At 41.3% G+C, this 20927-nt stretch overlaps 1 protein-coding gene across 4 annotated transcripts in view; it reads left to right on the forward strand.

The window, feature by feature from the left end:
- IQGAP2 (IQ motif containing GTPase activating protein 2) overlaps positions 1 to 20927 on the forward strand; it is a 205894-nt gene that overhangs the window by 165189 nt on the left and 19778 nt on the right. For all 4 annotated transcript variants that reach the window (XM_014594718.3, XM_014594721.3, XM_014594723.3 and 1 more), the window contains 13 exons: positions 116 to 258; positions 1530 to 1700; positions 5459 to 5542; positions 6535 to 6606; positions 6837 to 6906; positions 7283 to 7491; positions 10341 to 10490; positions 11963 to 12126; positions 13188 to 13412; positions 14068 to 14208; positions 14562 to 14646; positions 16732 to 16964; positions 18778 to 18910. In XM_014594718.3, the coding sequence (XP_014450204.2) occupies positions 116 to 258; positions 1530 to 1700; positions 5459 to 5542; positions 6535 to 6606; positions 6837 to 6906; positions 7283 to 7491; positions 10341 to 10490; positions 11963 to 12126; positions 13188 to 13412; positions 14068 to 14208; positions 14562 to 14646; positions 16732 to 16964; positions 18778 to 18910 (1880 nt within the window). The remainder of the gene's footprint in view (positions 1 to 115; positions 259 to 1529; positions 1701 to 5458; positions 5543 to 6534; positions 6607 to 6836; positions 6907 to 7282; positions 7492 to 10340; positions 10491 to 11962; positions 12127 to 13187; positions 13413 to 14067; positions 14209 to 14561; positions 14647 to 16731; positions 16965 to 18777; positions 18911 to 20927) is intronic.

Below are 20927 nucleotides of genomic sequence, written 5' to 3' on the forward strand. Positions count from 1 at the left end.
ATCATGGAAAGCTTTTTTTTTTTTTTTTTTTTTGTGGAGAAAGGTGTAGGGAAGGGGAGAAACTGTAATAGTGTTCTGATTTTATGTATTAACAGTAATCCCTACTGCTTTTTAGATATTAATGAAAGCCCATGGATCAAACAAGTAATGAATGATATATATGATTATTATTACAATGTGGAAACTGGAGAAGGTACCTGTGTTCCATCTGAAGGAGTTGTACCAAAAACTTCTTGGCTGACCAGTGATGAAATCCAGGTAGGGTACAAAAATGTTCAAAATGATTGCACGCTAATGTGGCCCACAGTGGGTAAAAATATGGTTATTTCATAGTTTTGAAGCACTCAAAAAGCACTTAAAATAGAAAGAAAAGAGGAGGAATCCTCTAACTGTATTTCACTGCAGGCTGTTCATTCCCCAAATACAGTAGAATTTAATTATCTAATCAAATCCTTTAAAAGGTGGTTAATACCCCATGTGCAGTCCAAGAGGATCTTACTTTGGCTCATATCTCCCAAGTTGAATGTTCCCTTAACTGCTTTTAAATCTTCCAAGTCTATCTAATCCTGTTTACTATCACTTATTGAACTCCTGTACACAGTATAGGTTTTATACAGTCATCAGTTTAGGAAAACTATTGACTATGTGCACAACTACTTTCCTGAATCGGGGGCTATATTGAGGTCTAACTACATTGTGTGATTCAGACACTGAGGCAAGATACAGACATTCAGAAAGCCCAAGGCAGAATCACTCTAACTTGTACAGTTTTCTGTAAGCAGCATAATTTTAGATCAGTAGCAAACAGAATGCACATTCACCCATGGATTCTGCCATTTTTAAATTAGTCTGTCTGTGCACCGAACTTCTGTTCCATTGTGAGTGTAGACCTGTTTCCAATTACTTCTACCAATAAAAGTGTAATGTCTGTACCTGGCCTGAAATCTCTATATGGATAAATCCTGTTTAAACATGCGACTAGACTGCATTTAACTATGCCATTGCTAATTCCTGCTGCACAGTACTACAACATCAAGGTAAAAATTACTTATACTAGTGTAATTTTATCCCATTTCTAATACAAACTGCTTTTTATAATGATGCAGTGCATCTGCAGTAAAGACTTGAACTGCTGGAGCTGCATCAATTGTTAAAATCCTAACAGATAAATGTTGCCAGTTCCAGGTTCTTCAGTTCACATGCATGGTAGACTCTTGGGAGAGGCTGGAAGTGCTGCAAAACAAGAGTTTTTAAACTTTAATATATGATATGGTGGGTTGTCTAAAATCAATCTTTTCAGCTGCTGCCATCTGAAGGCAATTCAGTCCTCCCTTTTAAAGTTTTAAACAGAATCATAATGGTAGTAAATTGGCTCTCAATTCTCAACAGCCAACTACTGTTAAACTGGGCTGATAAATTGGAGGGATTTTTGTAATGCATGTTGGGGATCTAGATGAGCTTTGGAAATTTATTTGAGGTTTGCTTAATTGTTTATTAAATGCCTGACCTTTTGCGTGATCTCTTACCAGAAAATTGTTGGGCAAGTTACAGCAGATTACAATCGAGAGCAGCTGTGGCTTGCTAATGAAAACTTGATTGTTCAGCTACAAGCCCAAGCAAGGGGATTCCTCATTAGAAAAAGTTATAAGGAGAGAAAAACTTATCTCCAAAATCAGGAGCCATCTGTCATCAAAATACAGGTACTGCTGTGCACTAATAGAGATCAGTTACTTTCTTTAGTGTGCTGCTAGCTTCTTACATGACAAACTAAATGCCCCTTTTTGTCTGCTGCTAATGCAGAACAAATATCTTCATGTTCTTGATTGGCAAAACTGAATTATTGGGTAAATATGTCCCTGTCTTCTCTGAAAGAAAGAAATATTGTTTCTAAAATGGCAAAACTCCAAATTTTTATAGTGACTATAGGTTGTATACAGTTCTAGCATATAATCTAATTGGAGATGCCCAGTAACACCTGTAACTAGCTGCTTTCTCTGTTCTGCTTTGGTTGGGCTATTGTAGTACTAGGGGAGTTGGGGCAAGTTGGAAAATGCTAGTTAAATACTTAAGCATTAGTGTTCTGCCAAGGAATGGTTCACTCAGGAAATGCATTCCTTTCTCTGCTCTCCCCAAGTCCAAAGTTCTCTGCTTACTTTGTGAAGTTGTTGGTCATAGGGAGTGGCTGTGTTAACAATATTGCCTGATTCCAAGAGCATTAGCTGGATTTTTGCATGTGTGTACTCTGAAAGGGGTTCAAAGGAAGCTTCTGGTTTTGTTTTCTTTTCCTCAGCAAATTATGAACTTGGATGACTTGCAGTTTTTTTTTATAGACATTTTGCCATGCTCCTGTATATACTGAACTTGGTCAATAATTTTAAATTCTTTACCAGTAAAGTATAGGGTTTTTTGGTTGGTTGGTGGGGGTTTTTTAAGTCACTTTCTAAATATGCATGCCTATAGCAGGGAATTAAAGCTTACTTTTTGTGTTACTTTGGCCACTATAAGCAATGTGTTATGGTAATTCTACAGCTATTTGAAATAACTGTACTAGGTGACCTAGTAAAAGATTATATTCAGTTTTGAGTGGCTTATCAAAACATGGTTTTACAGTTGCTATAATCAGGAAAAAGAGGGAAAGAATGAGGGAAATAGCTGTGAAAATTGCACTCGTGTGAGATGGATATTAGCACTTAATGGCCAGAACCCTCACCATGCCTAGTTGTTGGTCTCCAATAGGTAACCCAAGCTCAAGTAGACAGGGGATGCATCTACATGTGCGTTTGATCCAGGATCAGTTTACTTGAGAGTAAACACTCCTAGGCAGGCATCTACACATGCAGAGAAGCTGGAGCAGATGGCAGAAAACTGGGCCCTTGCCGCCACCTTGGGGAGCTCTAGGTTCTTCCTGGGTGCTAGCCCAGGGGCTGGCAGGGAACATTGGGCCAGGAGACGGCTGTCTCTTGGCCAGGGCTGGGACATAACAATCTGTCCCCAGGGATTGCCTGCTGCTGAAGCAGGGCCAATGTCTCCCTGTCCTGGCAACAGGGAGCTCCTGGCTCTAGGTCTCCTATTGGGGGCAGGGGACTTGGAAACTGCTGTAGGGGAGGGGTAGGTCCCAGCCCCCTGTCCTAATCTGTTGGTGGGGCAGCTAGCTGCTAGCTCACTGCTAGCTACCCCCAGCAGATTGGGGCAGGGGGCTGGGACCTACCCCTCCCCTGCAGCTCTTTCCAAGCCCTGTGCCTTGATAACTTGATCTGGGACAGTTCCCAACCCCCAGTCTGGTCTGCGAGCATGGAGCAGGGTGGGGAACAGGCGGGGGAAGAAGATGGGGAGCTTGTTCCTTGCTGTCTGAGCGTGGAGCTCGGTAGGCAACAAGCTGGGGAGCTTGTTCCCCAGTCAGCTCCGCAAGCCCAGAGCTGGCTGGGGAATTTTGTTTCTCTAGCTTGCTTCTCACCCAGCTCTATGCTCATGGAGCTGAGTGAGGAAGAAGCTCCCTAGCCTATTCCCCGCCTAGCTCTGCAGTCATGGAGCTGGGCAGGGAGCAGGCACCCCAGCCACTGCCATCAGGGAGCTCTCAGTGCCAGCTCCGGACCGCAGGGCAGGCTCTGGAAGACCCTTATTTCCCAGTGCCAGCACCACGGTTGTAGAGGTTAAGGTTCTCCCAGTGCCCCATTCCCCAACTTGTGATCTTGGACTTGGGAGGGCTTGGAGATCCCAGCTGCTGGGGCAGAAGGATGTAATCCCTGCCCGGGCTCTGGTGGCAGAGCCTGCCTTAGCAGCTGGTAGCTCCCAGGGGCAGAGAGCAATCTCTTGCCCCCCATGGATAGCTGACTGGGAGCAGATTTGCTCCCACTCAGGTGTCTACACAAGCACTACTGTGCCATTACCAATTGAAAGTAAATTTGATATTTACAAGTTTGCTACCTGGAAATGCTTGTGTTTAGTGAGGTTTTACTTCATAGTAAAAGTGCGCATGTAGATGCACATGCTGACTGCACGGTAAGCTACGCTACTGCGCAATTAAGCATCTCATGTAGACATGCCCAGGGAGATGATAGATGATGATATCATGAGGTAGATCAGAAGTAAGGGCAAGTTGAGGTGAAAATAAATTGGTATGCAGGAGGTCAATTGGCAAGGGCTTTAAAGATGAAAATAAGACTTCATGTGTGGGAGAGAAGGGGAAGCCAAGTGAAAGAATTTCAAAGGGTGCTGCAGTCAGAGTTTGACAAAACAATGGTCTATATAGAGCCACTAATGAGAGCCTTAAATGAGGTGTTAGGAAAACAGGGAAAGGGAGTAGTAGTTGTGACCAGTGCTGGTAGAAGAATAATCTGCCATATTTACTCGACTCTAAGACAACCCCCCAATAATTAGATTCTATACATGGAATTTATTATAATGCTTCATGTATAGAATCTAATTATTGGAGGGTCATCTTGAATTTATCCTCCACACTGCTGCAAGGGGGCAGGCAGTGAGGGGGGCTTCAGTTCCCCCTCTGCCCCCCCTCATCCCATCCCCCCTTACTCTTGTTCTGTGCTGGCAGGCTCCATCCCCGTTCCAGCCTCGGCCGTTGAGCATAGCCCCAGCCCAGCTCCCATAGCAGCCATGTGTGGGCTGTGCACTGCTGCCATGGGGTCATGCCCAGTGCTGTGGGCTGCAGTGTGCATTGAACCTGCTAGCACAGAGCAAGAATGTGGAGAAAGAGGGACAGGCTGAGAAGCAGAGGTTGTGTGGGGAGAGGGACAAGATTGGGAGAGGATGGGGTGATGCAGGGAGGAACGATAGGGTGCAGAAATGGTAGGGGGTGGGGGACAGGCAGGAGCTACCGCTATGGCCCCGACCCAGGGTAGGGGCTGGAGACACAGCTGTAGCAGGTGCTTGCTTCCCCACCACTCTTACTCCATTGTAAGACGAGGGGCTTTTTCCTCCATGGTAAATGGTATGGGGAACCCTCGTCTTAGTATCAAGTTGGTGCAGTAGCTGAGCTACAGTAGTGTAGGCAGAGAACAGAGTGACTCTTGGAAGAGAAGACAAGATTAGGAATCGGCATGGTCACGTGGGCCCATAGAATATATAGTCAACTATGACATGGGTGTTACAGGCCTGAGTGACAAGGTGTTGGCAATGTCACCAGTGGCAGAGAACAGAGTTGGGATGCTGTGGGAGAGAAGGAAGTTATTGCACCATAAAGTTGGCATTAAGTTGATGGCCAGCAATGCTGAGCTTCCTCAGAACAGGGAGATAGATGGAGATCATCACTCAGCCAAAAGGACAAATGTTTGATGCCATAGAACAGATGTGGGCACTAAAGGCATGTAAAGGAATGCATGCCTGCCTTTTTCTCTTCCTCTTCATGTTGACAGCAGTATTTGTGTAGAACATATGTTGGTTATATTAATATATGCAGATTTAGATTGTTGGTCATAATAAGCCTCCTGCCTCCTAAAAATAGGCTTTCTGGAAGGGACACAAGCAAAGGAAGAGCTACACCAACAGATTACAGGTGCTTAAAGGAGACATTGCTGCTATTATCAAGGTAAGCTATTTGTTCATGAACAATGAAAAAGGGGTCAGTGGTATGGATGATGCCTTCTTATAACATGGGTACCCCAAGTCATGTGAGTCCAGGGGGAAGTTCTGCGGTGGTGTAAGCTCTTCATTCTAGTGAGATTTTTGGTAGGCCTAGAACAGTGGTTCTCAACACTTTTAGACTTGAAGCATCCTTGGATAAAGTCATGGTACCCCCAAATAGATCTGAGGCACCTCTCAAGAATTGCCAGCTCTTAGTTTTCACTTTTTTCTTTTTGACTACAGAAAAATAACGGAGAAATTCTTCTGTTGCAGAGAACTCAGACCACAACAGGTCACAGTATTTAAAACACTATTGATTCCTGTTTGGAATCTCTGGGTTTATCTTGTGATTCATGTCTGCACACCTAACAGTGTGTGGCACCCTGGGTTGAGAGCCACTGGCTTAGAGCATTTTTTTTCTAATGACAGCAACCTAAAATCCAAGAAGATTGCCAATTGGATGTTTAAACATTCCATTCCATAGCAAATTCTGTTCTTGTGTGCTCGTAGGGGAGAGCTGCTCCTTGAGACAGGAAATGAGGGAACATAATATTATGAGATTTTTTTTTTTTAAATTGAAAAACCTGAGCCAGTCACTGTTAAAAATGTCCCTTTGCAAAATGTTTTATAACTGTTGGTGGTAATAATGTGTCTAGTGCTTTTATTATTAGATCTTAATGACTACCTTTTGTAAAGAACAACATTATTATATCTCATGCTATCTCTGCTGAGACTGAGGGGTAAAAATGTCTTGCCCATTGTCACAGCCCCGCAGGCTCCTGGCAGAGCTGGAAATAGACCCGGTTTCTTGACTACCAGTCTCTTGTGTGATATCAGTAGACTACATGGGAGTTGTGTGCATATGCAGTTGATAGGAAAGTCAGGCCTTTGTTCACTATTATGGATTTCCTTATAAAAGCTCAAGCAGTGCCACCTCTTGGTTTTTGTGACTTGCAGATTCAGTCTTGGCTAAAAATGTGCCTGGCAAGGAAAGCTTATAGGAAACGGCTGCAGTATTTCAAGGATCATGTAAGTCTCTTTCTCCTTTTTTGAATCAAGAGTACTAATGTAGTAATAGTATAACTGAACATATTGGATTTATTCTTTCTGAATAAAACATTTTTAATGCAAGGTATTAAAAGTACTTCTACTTATACCTATGCTGGAAAAATCTCTGTCCTCCCAACAGAGATCATGAATCGGCATTAGAGAATTCTTGTTTGATGTTTTCTAACTGTTTTAGTCTCTGTGTTTTCCAGAATGAAGAAATTGTAAAAATACAAGCATTTCTTAGAGCGAATAAAGCTAGGGAAGACTACAGAACACTAAGTAAGTGCTGTTTACCTGAAGTTAAAATGTAAATGCGAGAGAAGCATTTTCTTGTAACTTATGATCTTGAGTCTTGTATCCTTAAGTTTTCTCCATTGTTTCTTCAAAAGCATGCACCTGAAATTTCCAAGTATAGCATTTATTAACAATGTGATTTTAACTTTAGTTAGAGCTACTGTTTATACTTCAGTGTATTTACACACAAGTTGAATTACAAGTTATTCTTGCCCTCAATAGCATAAGTGTATCTTCATAGTTTAAAATTGTACAATTGCTACAGTGGCATCAGTGGTCAGAATACCACACTGGTATTTTTGCAATGTTACATTTTTATGCATTTGGCAAGTAAATAACGAACTCATTTACTTACCTACAGTTGGGGCTGAAAATCCACCCCTCAATGTCCTACGCAAATTTGCCTACCTCCTTGACCAAAGTGACTTAGACTTCCAAGAAGAACTGGAAGTAACAAGGTTAAGGGAGGAGGTTGTTACAAAAATCCGATCCAATCAACAATTGGAAAAAGACTTGAACTTGATGGATATAAAAATTGGACTGCTGGTGAAAAACAGGATCACTCTGCAGGTCAGCAAGCTTTATTCAAACTGTTTTCATGGTGTGCATTAAAGGTAGTGGAGTTCTGAACTCCCAAAGAATGCAGGATCAGTTAAGATATTCCTGGGAACTGGGAAGCCTCTTTCTCTGCTTTTTTTTATATTGTGCAATCTTTGCTATAAAAAATTACTGCATAAAATTAGCTGGACTTTTATACTAGTACAAGTGCTATCATACTTTTCCTTTTGCTGAATACCAGTTTTTTTAATCTTAAACGTGGGTACAGTTTTGTTAGGTTTTAAGCTCCTTTCCCACAAGAGAACAGATCTGATGTTCCAGTTTTCAAACTCACTATGAGAAGTTTTCCTTTTTTAATTATTTTTTTTTTTTTTTTAGGTAGAGCCCAAAGCTGAGCTGAAATGTCCTTGACAGTTATCATCAGGGATCCTGGTGTTCTGTGATTTAAAAATTGCAATCTCTCTCTCTCTTTTTTTAAGAACCCCAAAATCCACGATTAAAACAAAATGAAAAGCTGTCACCCCCACCCCCCAGCCCTGCTGGAGGTGGCCCCCAGCTGCCAGGACTATGGGGCCAGGGACCCGGGTCCACAGCCCCCTGCCCCAGACCAGAGCCTGGCTCTTCCCTCTCCCCCCTCACTACCTGCCTGCTGTGGATTCGGGGACAGCTGAGGACTGGCTGCATGCACTCTTGGGGGAGGGGCAGAGGAGACGTGTGCCCCCCAGATCTGTGCCTGGGGCGGGTGCAGGCTGTCTGCGGCGGGTGCAGGCTGCCTGCTTCGGGCTTGGGCTCAGGCTCCTGCCTTGCTGCCCTCCCTTGGGGCCTTTGCAGCCCACTGGGTGTGAACTGGTGCTGCAGGGAACAATGGGCCTGCATGGGGAAATTCGTTGCCACTGCAACCTCCATGTGGCAGCAGTGAGGGGCACAACCCATGCTGCCACACATGCAGGGGATACCTTGCTGGGGCAGTGCAGAGCTTGCAGCAGCAGGCAGCTTCTCTGCATGGCCCCACTGTGCTCTGCAGTGCCGGGTCACACAACTGGGCTATGGAAGTCCCATGGGAGGGCAGTAGGGTGGGGAGCCTGAGCCCACAGTGGAAAGCACGTTCCTGCCCCCATCCCACACAGATCTAGGGGCCACAGATTCCCCCCCCCCCCATTTTGTGCACGTGTTGCCAGGATCACCGGCCCCCGGACAAGATGCCTGCAGCCCCATCCCACCTCCTGCTGGGGCCCTGCAACTACACGTTACGGCCCTAAACCCCATGCACAGGCCAGCTAGCCAGCAGCCCCAGCCCTGCCCAACTCCCTCTCTCCCTATGGGGGCCCAATCCCACCCCCACTTAGCTGTAGGAGCTGTTCTCCAGGCTGCCTGGCATCCATGTGCATATATGTGCACATGGTGCCCCCTGCCTGACCATCCTTTTCCTGCTCCCTCCCACTTCCTTGCAGGGTAGAGCTCTGCCAGCCTGCAGAGAGCTCTTTGCAAAACTGCAAAATCCATAGGTTTCTCCATTTCAAATGAGAAATCTGCCTTTTCCTCTGGTAAAGGGGAAAAGCCACATTTTTCTCTGTTTTCCCATGGGAAATGGAAAACCTGGATTCCTGGTCATCATTCTCAATCCACATAGCCATTCTACTGAGCAACGTACAATACCAAAAGCTTAAAATACTAGTTAATAACTAGAGCAGCAAAAGATGCTAAATTCTGCTCCACCCAGTAACTTGCCTGTACACAAGCACAGAGGCTGGTTCAATTTTTGTGTCTGCCGGAGTATGGTAATTTAAAAAAATTACCCCCCTACACCCTCCAGATAAGCTGCCCGCAGCTCTATCCCACTCCCAGTGGGGTTGCATTCACTACCTTGGCTGGGCAGTGTCTGCCCCTGCCCACTCCTCCCTTCACCATGGAGGCACTAATCTGTCTGTCCTCCCCCGCCTCTTCTCCCCCCCCCCCCCCCCCGCTTATGAGCCAGATGCTGCTCTCCACACTACTAGGCTGCATTCCTGTCCACATGCATGCTGCGCCTGCACCCACCAGTTATTTGTGATGTTATTAGCTATACCAGCCAAAAAAAGTGGTGCAGGCAACAGTGGCACTGGGAGGGGTGATTTACGGGGAATTTTGGAGTGGTTGTAACCCATTCTGTAGCCACCCACCCCTCCCAGTGCCACTGCTGCCGCCCACATTCGAGCATAGCCCCAGCCCAGCCTCCCAGCTGGAAAGGCTGCTGCAGCCCCTGCCCCAAGCCTACAGTGGGAGGCCCACCCTCACCCCATGCACAAATCCAAAGGGGCATATACCACCCATGCCTCCCTTGGGGTGCACACAGTGGTGGGGATCTGCCCCCACACTCCCACAGATAAGCTGCGGGTGGCTCCATCCCACTTCTGGCAGGGCCTCCTTCACCGCCATGGCTGGGCAGTGCCTGCTCCTGCCCCACTCCCTCCCTCTGCCCCACTCCCTCCCCTCACCATGGGGATCTGTCTGCCCCCCCACGCCCTTTCCCTCCACAGGCTTACCAGTCAGGCATTGCTCTCTACACTACTGGACTGGCTGTATGCAGGCTGCAGCTGCACACAGGCACTCAGCACTTATCAGTGATATTACCAGTCATCTACACCAGCCAAAAAAAGCCGATTGCCAATTATGTTAACTTTCCTTTTATCCGTTTCATTTGGATATGTGACTAATATATCAGTGCACCTCTGGTGTGTGCATGTCTCCTTAACATAATACATTGTGTAAATATAAAAAATATTGTTCAAATAGGAGACTTCAACATACGAGTGAGAAGCTTTGCATAAATACATTTGGCTTTTGTGTAAATACATTTCCTGTACATTCATTTATGTCTGCAGGATGTGGTGTTGCACAGTAAGAAGCTAAACAAAAAAAGCAAAAATCAGGTAGAAGAGATGGTGACAGGTGACAAACATGGTATCAAAGGCTTGAACAAAGAGAGGAGAAAAAAGCTGGAGGCCTATCAACACTTGTTTTACCTTCTACAGGTAAGTCTCAATGTGGACGTTAACCAGTCCACAAATGGCACATGCCAATAAAGCTTTAAAGGATGTTCATAGCTTGTTGGTGCCAACATTTCTGTAGAATGTAGAGTACCATACAAACCAGATATGAGCTCTGCCAGCCAACTTTGTTCATTGGATGATTATTGTTTTAAGTGGACTTTACCACTGGATGCTGCATAGTTCAAATTTGATCCCCTAATAAAAAAATCACCTCACTATCATTCCACTTTCCAGGAAATAATATTGCTGTTATGTTCCTTTAAATTGTTGAAATTCCTGACTTATATTTATGTAAATGTCTGTTTGTCTGTTCTTGTTTGGTTTTGTTTCCCTTCCTGATGTTTCCTTTCCCTTCCCACCTCTACCTAGTCAATTCAGTTTGCAAGCATAATTCAGCTTCTAGCTGGAAAATATTCCTGGTTTTTCCAGTGATAGCCTTTTAAACTGGCTTAAGTGGATTTATGACTTCTAAGTGAATTTGGTTAAATCTTAAATTAAATTACTCTCTGTGCAGCGAATAGTAGGGTAAGATTTTAACCACACAATGTGTAAATGTCATCTTAATGCCCAGTATATATTTGCTGTCTGTGGCTGCATCCAGATGAGTGAGATGGGTGTTGTTTTAACCCCAGAAGATCCTGGAGTCAAAAATACCTGCATGAAAAAAGTGGGGCGGCACACACCACCCAAAACCAGAGCCTGGCTGGCTGGAGTCATGCTCCAGCTGCCTGCCAGTTTCCAAGTGGCAGGATTGGCATGGCTGCAGTTCCCCAAGGCCCCCAGAATCCCCAGGTAAGGCTGCTGGAGTCAGCACAGTTGCTGGCCCCAGCCTCCCCTACCCTACCTGGGGTAACCTGCCACATGCCAGAGGGTGTGTGGCACAGGCATTCCTTGGGGACAAATAGCAGCAGCTCAAGGTGTGCTGCTGCTTCTTGTCCCTAGGGAAACAAATATCCTGTCAGTCTGAATTTGGGTGAAGCTTTTTTAGAAGAAACACATCTGCCTGGGGAGAGATGTCACCCACCCTTCACTGTGCCTGTAATATACACAGAATTTCCTTTTCCATCAGATGCCTTAACTCCAAAGGAAGTTTTTGGTTGTGTGTTTTTTGTTTTTTTTAAACAACCGTTTTCGCAAACAACCAAACTTGAAACATTTTTTATATCTCCAAGTTTTCAATATATGATAGTCCTTTAAAGTAAGACTGTACATTTTATTCTAAGAAATTTCAACTGATAGCTTAGTAACACTACAGTACATCCAAACCTGAATACATACTTCCATTTTGTGAAAGATTTACACGTATGTTATACTAAGAAAAAGAAAAAGATACTTTACTAGACTTGACTTCTGTCTCGAACTGAAAAGTGAGTAGATTCAGCATGGTTGCTGCAAGTAATGGGGAAGAACTGTTTTAGAAATATACAAATGACTCTCAAATATTTATCTCCTAGACTAATCCCACATATCTGGCTAAGCTGATTTTCCAGATGCCTCAGAACAAGTCAACCAAGTTTATGGATACGGTCATTTTTACTCTGTACAATTATGCCTCTAATCAACGAGAAGAATACTTGCTTCTCAAGCTCTTTAAAACTGCTCTAGAAGAAGAGATAAAGTATGTATATTGCTTAGGAGATTTCACTTAGCCTATCTTGAGAGGAATGTAGTTTGTGCTCTGTATTTGGGGAAAAAAAACAAAACAAAAAAACTCTTAAAAAATAAATTTCTCCAACAAATAAAAATACAAGATTTGGCTTCAATTTTAAGTGGTGTTTGGGATTTATTTGCAAATGAGAAGTCTGTAAATGGCATTGTTGGTGATTCTGTAACCATGGTAGTTCAGGAAGTATGCACAAGACAAGGATTTTTGGGGGTTGATATCTTGTGTTGGACCAGCTGTGTGGTTGGAATATTTAGACAAGCTTTCAAATGCAAGACATTCTTCATCAGGTCTGCAGATGGAAGCAAGCACAGTGAATGTTAAGAATGCTAATACCTACAGCATGTAGGAAGAAATTTGGATTTGGGGAGATTGATGCATCAAAAATCGATATTGTTCAGTCCTTGATTCTTAGTATCCAGCCAGGTTATGAATTGTTTCCAAATGCTCCTTTTAAAGGTGTTTGGTATCTGAGGGCCAGACTGTAGACTATAAGTGCCATGCCTTAAACTCAAGGGTTTTTTTAGTAAAGAAACAAATCTGTATAACAATTGAGAAATGGTATTTATATTTTCTAAAGGCAGTTTCATTGCTATTTCTACCGGAAAACAAAGTTGAGTTTAACAAATGGTTTGTTTGCTTGCTGTTTCTTCACACACATGTAATTTAAATACCTCAAAAGTAGAGGGTAACGGCTCATTCTCTAATAAGTTGAAATTACTTTTGTATGCTGAAATGTATGCCGTTGAGTTTTATAAATGCATTTCGGGGATAGTTCTACATTTTGATCTTTAACTCAGCTCATAGGCTGCATAACATCTGTATGTTGTTGAGTTTTGATATGAAAAAATGGAACCAACTTAGGCCTCTGATTTAATTCATTAAGAACAATTTTAAGGAAAAAAAAACTTTAAGAACCTGACAGATTTCTTTGTTTTGTTTTTTGGTCTTGTTTAAGTTAAGCACTGGATAATTATTTACGCAGCTTACAAATGGGTATTGTTTTGTTAATGCAGTTCCAAAGTAGACCAGATACAGGATATAGTAACTGGAAATCCTACGGTCATTAAGATGGTTGTCAGCTTTAACAGAAGTGCTCGCGGACAGAATACTCTGCGTCAGCTTTTGGCACCAGTGGTAAAGGAAATCATGGATGATAAATCTCTCGTCATCAATACCAGCCCTGTGGAAGTATACAAGGCTTGGGTAAACCAGTTAGAAATGCAGACTGGGGAGGCCAGGTACTATATCATCTTTATTCTGTTGAATATTTGAGGGATTCTGTTCTCTCTCTCTCGCTTTCAAAGAATCCTACTTACCTTTCCCACAAGCAACCAAGGAAGCATAGGTGGCAGTATGCTTGTGAGATTTCACTTTAGTCTAATATTGGGAAGTCTAAATAAATTACTTTGCTCTGGATTATTACATATCACTTATTTTGTAGCACTCACAAGAATAATAATCTTGGGCCCCAGAGCCTGCAATCAAATCCGTTAGTGCGGACTCGGCCACGGTCGCAATGCCCTTGTTGACTTCTTCTTTACAAAGCTCTCTTAAAGGTGCAGAGATCCATGGGAATAATTGAAAATGCTTTCTTCTTGTGTCTGAAAGAGAACAGATGACATGGGGGGGGGGGGGCGGGGAGAAGGGGGGTTGTTCCACAAAACATGACATTAATCTGTTTGTTTGTTTGTTTTTTTAATTAAAAGCACTGGTGGTTTACAGATGAATTAGAATTACTTGTTCACTTGACATTTTTCTTAAGACTGTACAGTATTAATCTGAGTGCTGTTGTTTTTCAGAGGTTTTATGAATTTCATTTGCAGTCTCAATAGCTTGCTTTTGAGACTGCTAGCTTGCTCAATAGCTTAGTTGTTATTACTTTTGTATTTGCAGCAAGCTGCCATATGATGTAACAACAGAACAAGCATTAACACACCCAGAAGTTATAAATAGACTGGAATCATCCATTCAGAGTTTGAGAGCAGTTACTGATAAAGTCCTTGTGTCCATATTCTCATCTCTCAATCTGATGCCGTAAGTGCTGAGTTATGAGTCCAGTAACTTCAGTTCATTTCTACAGTAATAAAATGTCAGGATTCAGTGAAAAAGATCAATCCTTCCAAGTCATCTGCACTGCTTTGTGTAACTGTCCTTTTCTTGCCTTTTCTAATGCAATTCTCCAGCAGATGGAGCAATTTCTCTGCATCACACAATCCAAACAGCATGCATCTAGTGAGCCTTTGTAATGTAAATTGTTTTATTTTCCATTATCTTCTAAATTTGTGTTTATGGTTAATGTCTCTAAGTCATTAAAACAGAATCTTGGTTGACTGGAATGATTTGTTTGTTTTATTTAAGTCTTACCCTTATTTTCCTTTCTCATCTAGTTATGGAATGAGGTATATAGCCAAAGTTCTGAAGAATTCGCTCCATGAGAGGTTCCCAGATGCAACAGAAGATGAGCTATTAAAGGTAGATGAATGAGGGTGGATCTATTGGTAGTTTATTTTTGTCTATACCAAAAGGGAGATTTATTTGCATACTAGCTTTGTGAGGAGTTGTGAACAATTTTATGGTTGTAAAATGAGGCTTTTGGGAGGGAGATGAGAGAATCATGTGTTAATATGCCCTGACGTTTTGATAAGTGATTCTGATCACATGCAATTGCTGTAAAGTCAGTGGCATAGCAACATTAAAATTGTCACTGGTACTTGGTTGAAAACTATAAGCATTTGATCCATTGCTTCAGTAGCAGTCTTTTCATGAAGAATGTGATGCTAGTTTCATAACTGTTATAAGGTTAAATTAGATAATTGAAAAGCCATTTAAAGTCATGTTGTATTAATATTGCATTTTAAATACAATGGATAGATTTGTAAGAACAGCGAGCTGATCCTTCCAATACACTTGTTTAAGATGCTTGTAAGTTGTGAGAATATTAGACTTCTAGAATGAAAAATTAGTTACGCGGCATAAGAACATTTCTGGTACAGTGTCCTTTGTTTAGTCTATCACGGCCACCATTTCCTTGAACAACAATCTGAAGTTACTCCAAGTGCCTGCTGTGCACCTACAGGATTTCCTATTGCTTGAGTTGGAACCCTGTCAATATCAGGATTACATTTTAAAAATTAAAACTTTGAAATGCAATAGACCTAAAACTACAAGGTATTCACTTAATTAAGATCTTGTTTGGTGCCATTCAAAAAAGCATTCAGGGTTATAGCTTTTATGTGGAGCCATTGTGAATATTGAGTTCCTCAGCTCTAAAGTGCATTACTTACTATTTAAACAATATGCTAATATTTTATTAACACTATTTTCAAAGATGTCTTTGGTCATTACTCCACTCCAGTGCCTGGCCATCATGAGGAAGGAACACAGTTTTAGAAACTCTCTAAAAATTGCCTTTAAATGGATGGTAAAGCGATGCTGCCATAAGGCTGCACACCTTCCCCACTGACCAAGAGACTGCCTAATTACATTCAGAAGCCAAATGTTCCAGAAGTGACTGGAGATGAGCTGTAGGAGACTGCCAAAGCAGACGAGCTCCAAAGATCAGGAGTCTCTCACTTCCAGGTCCCTAATCCAGAATTTTAACTCTTGGAACAGCTATTTGGTGACTAAAAGGAGCTTCCAAAATCTTATTAAAATATCCAGAGCTAAATCCAGCAGTTGGAGGCAAATAGGATTCAGAATGAATTGGCTCAGACCTGAGCTCTTTTGAGAGAACTCGGAAGCAAACCTAGTGAAGCAAAGAAAATCAGTTGTGTGCTTAAGTGACACTTTATGGCTGAGGGCAGGTGAAATTCTGAACCCCAAGCCTCTGGGCTTGGCCCTGCACATAGGATCCCCGCCAAAAGACTGGAAATATCTGAAGCCTGAGGTGAGGGTTAAAGATGTTTGCCAGTTGTAAGGCTGCTTATGGTTCTGGACTGACTTGTGGATTTGGCTGGCTTGGCTTGGAACACGAAAATTTCTTTAAAAACAAAAACCCTGTTGGTACCCAAGATAGACAGCTTTATTCTGAAACTGTGACCCTCCAGGGTAAACCTGAGAACTCTACACAACTCCAACTCAACAGCAAAAGTAGCACAATTGCCCTTCATATTGGTACTTTCAAGGGCAGGATTTGCAAGCCCTGAGAAATGGAGGAGCTGCTTATTGAAAATGCTCTGCATTTAGAGAAGCTGTGAGACTTTGGAATGTGCAAGATTACTCGATTGCTCTTCTTTCTGTTTGTGTAGGAGGGGAGGCATAATTGATCCCTCTAGAAAAAAACAGAACCATCTCAAGTAGAATAGAACCTCTATTTTGGAGTTCAAAAATTAGATAAACTTGCACTTTCATCTGCGTTTTCTGCCTTCAGTTGGGGTATCAAGTAGAAATTCCATAAACATGTCCTTATGGTATTTGACAAGAGTGAAAACCAGAATGTACTAGAATTGTATCTCTTTCTCACTTGAGTTACTCTTTGCAACAACTTTTTTGGGGGTGGAGGGTGCGGAATGGAAGTATACTTGGAGAAGAGAAGTCCCTAAAATATTTTTCTTGTAGATTGTTGGAAACCTCTTGTACTATCGCTACATGAACCCAGCCATTGTTGCCCCTGATGGTTTTGATATCATTGACATGACTGCTGGAGGCCAAATACATTCTGATCAGAGGAGAAATTTAGGTTGTGTGGCAAAAGTCCTTCAGCATGCTGCTTCTAACAAACTCTTTGAAGGAGAGAGTGCCCATCTTTCATCTATGAATGCTTACCTGTCACAGACTTACCAGAAGTTCAGGTACGCAAAACTCGTACAGATATTTGTACAATGCAAAGTGGTAGGTAAAGCAGATGAACTTTTGCCTGAAGAGGATTGAACAGATTAAAAAAGATTGTGTTGTAGCCTAAAAATCCAGAGGTATATTCTATTCTGCCTTATTCTGCAATGGGAAATAATATAACATATTGTTTTGGTACTGAATAGTATTCTTCAGCATTCAGTTTTTCACATTAGATTCTCTTTATGCCAATGAATTTCATGAGCCAGATTAAGCCATTTCTTACATAAGACAAGACAAGTAATGTCTTTTTCACATAAACAACATTGGACCTTTTTTTTCTGTCTGGTGGCTGAGAAAAGACAGCATTTCCCAGCCCTAGGGAACTGGGTTTTTTAACCTCTGCCATTTCAGTTGATGGAAACAATTGTAGGATATAGACTTTTTTTCCGCAAAAATACTGAGCTGCTAGGTGAAGTGCAAAATCTCTACATGGAAGTTCTTTGTTTGGAATTCATGTTCTTTGCTTCTAATCTTTTTGGGCAATTATAAGGAAATTGAAGAGGTATGTTGTTCTATTTTTAAATTCCCATTTATTTTGTTTTATGAGGGCTGCTTTTTATGAAAATCTTTTCATGAACTGTTAATGTGATATACTTCATTTAGAGATCAGCCATGAACAAGAATACTAAATCAATTGTTAACCATTCAGTCCACTTCCTGCATTATTAAGGTAATGGGGGGGCATACATTTGTGTATACAAGAGAACAAAGCTGAGAAGAAGTTTAATAGTGGGAAGAAAAGCAAAGGCATATAAAGCACATCCTAATTTCTTTTTTTCATTACAAAAAGAAAAACTGACTCTCAAGGTACCTCCTTGATTTTAAAATTATTCTGTTTATAAGAACATTAAATGATTTTCATTGTTAAATTAAGGTTTGCACGAACAATAAACAGAGTAGTAGTTTTCAACCTTTTTGTCTTGAGGTACCCCTTCTAGAACTTGAGGCTTGTTCTTAGTTTTTCACTCGTTTTGACCACAGAAAGTTAATAGAGCAGGTTTTCTGTTGCAAAGAACTTTGTTTTTAACACTATGCACCCCTAACTGAAATATCTGGGTCTATCTTGTGAACCGTGTTTGCCCCCTAACAATGCTAATGTGACACCCTGTAGCACCCTTGAAAGGAACTCGCAGCACCTAAGTTGAGAATCACTGATCTAGAGGCACTGTTTCTTCCTTTGGAAATTCTAGATGTCTCTTGTTCACATACATATCAACATTGTAATGTACTTTCTTTCCTTCAACATTCCTACACCTATGAACAATCCAGCTCTGATGCATTCCAAACATGCACAATTTTTGAGCCATTTAAACATTTCAGAGGTCTGGAGGAGTCATGCAGAGATTTAATGTACAATTCTTGATTCTTCTTCTAATTTTTTTAATTAATGGGCCTCAAGTAGCCACTTTACAAAGCCCTGTTCTTCATCTCTTCTGAAAGATTATTTTTAATTCAGTTTCTAGGTTGGACTATTTAGAACATCTCAACGAGCTGGCAAATAATTCTTGCACTCTACCTCATAGTTTAAAATTTTTTTTTTAAACTTTAGAAGGTGACAGTTCTGTTCACCCTGGGAGGGTGGTTGCAATTTAGCTATTCATACATGCTCATGCTGCTTCTGACTTGTGTCCTGCAACCTCATTGTAGATTTCGAATTAATGTACAATCTAAAATGTTATTTCTACAAACAAAAATTTGACTTCAGTCTTTTTACATAGACTCACTAAGCTTATGTCATTTATTTAATGTTTCTTTCTTACTTTTTCTTAGAAACTTTTTTCAGGCAGCATGTGAGGTCCCTGAGCCAGAAGAGAAATTCAATGTTGATGAGTACTCTGACATGGTGACATTGAGCAAACCTGTCATATACATTTCCATCGAAGAAATTATCAATACGCATTCTGTAAGTGAATATGAGTAAATTTGCCCACTGATGTACTGTGTGAAAATAACTACAGGAGCACCTGTTCATAGTGAAATATTTGAGCAATTTTCTGTTCAGTCTGGCACTTCCTGTCAACTTTCCCAACATTTTGGGAGGGAATTACTTATGATTATTTCACTAGCAGAGCATCTTAGTTTTCAAATGTATGCTTTAGAAGCTCAGAACCAAATGTCTGAATTTTTATTTAAATATATACTGTGCAAAATGAAGGGAAGAGGGCTTTTTCTCAAGGTGGAAAAAGCAGTAAGTTTAAGTAGTTTGTGACTTTTTGGAAGAAAAGAAAATCCTTATGTTTTATGACTTTGCATTTCTTAATGCTATGTTGGAAGCAAATACAAGATCTTGATTTAGGAGGACAGTAGTATCCTGTGAATAGTATGTTCTGGATAAGGAACAGATGAATTGTAGAAACTTCCATTTATACCATGATATATCAAGACATAATATAGATGTAGACCATATGGCCCTGTCAAGCTTCATATACTGTCAGCTAAACATTAGCTTACAAAAATCCTAAAATGTTCAGTAATTTATCTTTTTAAAATAAAAAAGCAAACATGCCCAAAAAAGGAGGGGCAAATGTGAAAAAAAAAAAAAAGAAATAGGGAGGGGGGGCTTCAACTCCCAAACTAGCAGATTTAAATTTTTTTCCCATATGGAAACTGTTTAATCTACCATAAAACAGTTTCTGCTAGTTAAGTAATGCTTATCTCTCCATTTGAATTTTAAGGCATAGGGCTTCCATTTTTCTCATCTGTTCTTCTCTTCAAATTTGTGTTCTTCACTGAATTCTTCTCACTCCTTCAGCCTCCTCCCACCCCAGCTTTCTTCAGGGGTTCATGTGGCTTTGTTCTTGACAACCCTTCTCCCTCTCCAGCATATCCTTGAGTAACCTTATCTACAAATACACATTCAGTTGACCTCTCAATGCTAGCAACTTGCAGATATATCCCTTGTCTATCTTCACATCCAACCATGACCCATCAGGATAATTAGTACAGTTTCCTTGAATTTTTTGAACTGTCTCTTGTCTTACATGTAGCTCTTTGTGGACAAGACAACACAACACATAGGTATGGTTGAGGGCCTCATATGCTAGGGCTCCAAGGCAGTATGATAGCACACCTGGTAAATATCACACATTATACAATTCAAAAACACTTATGCATATAAGACTGAAGGAAAGTTTTAAGAAAAGAAAGTTGCAATTATGCACCCAACTGCTATTTGTTTTTAAACATTTCAAATCTTACTGTGGCCTGACTTCCTAGATACAAAAGCTGCCTTTACATTTCCAATGAACTGTGACTTTTGGTTGAATGAATTATGATTGGTACTTAAAGAGCTGGCATTTCTAAGATATTGTCAAGTAGAGCATGCGTTTGCTATAGTTAAATTTCAGTGAATTGTGCGACTTCGGTCATCTTTATCTTCTTTACTTGGAAATCTCTTCTGCGGAAAATAGGCCATAGGAGCTAACAAATATGAACAGAGACATCTTCGTTGTTATCAAACTGTTTGCATGATGTCACTTATTTCCTGAAGCAAAGGCGAGTGGTGAGTGTAGAAAATGACCAGTCTAGTTACAGGAAATACATACTTCTGGTCCCACCATTCATGCTTCTTTTATAATTTAGTATATATTTACAAGCTTGTTCTCAGGCTCTTTATGGCCTGTGAAACCATTCCTCCTTTGACCTAGTCAGCTGAAGTAAATATTATGATATGAAGAAGATCCTGTGTGCTTCCTATGACTTGGGTGTTTAATAAAATCCCTAAGTTTAGCAAGACAAATATGAGTAGTTGCTTCTGAAAGCTTCCAGTGATACTGTCTGTCTGCTGTTCAGAAGAAATACAGTAATAAATAATGGCAGTGCCTGAAATGTCACTCTGTATGGCATAATATGCCTTAACCCTACCCTGAAAAGTCCCCAAACAGTACAGTCTCCTTGTACATTGAGACAGAATGCCAAGA

Source organism: Alligator mississippiensis, chromosome 3 (assembly GCF_030867095.1).
Source record: "Alligator mississippiensis isolate rAllMis1 chromosome 3, rAllMis1, whole genome shotgun sequence".
NCBI lineage: Eukaryota > Metazoa > Chordata > Crocodylia > Alligatoridae > Alligator > Alligator mississippiensis.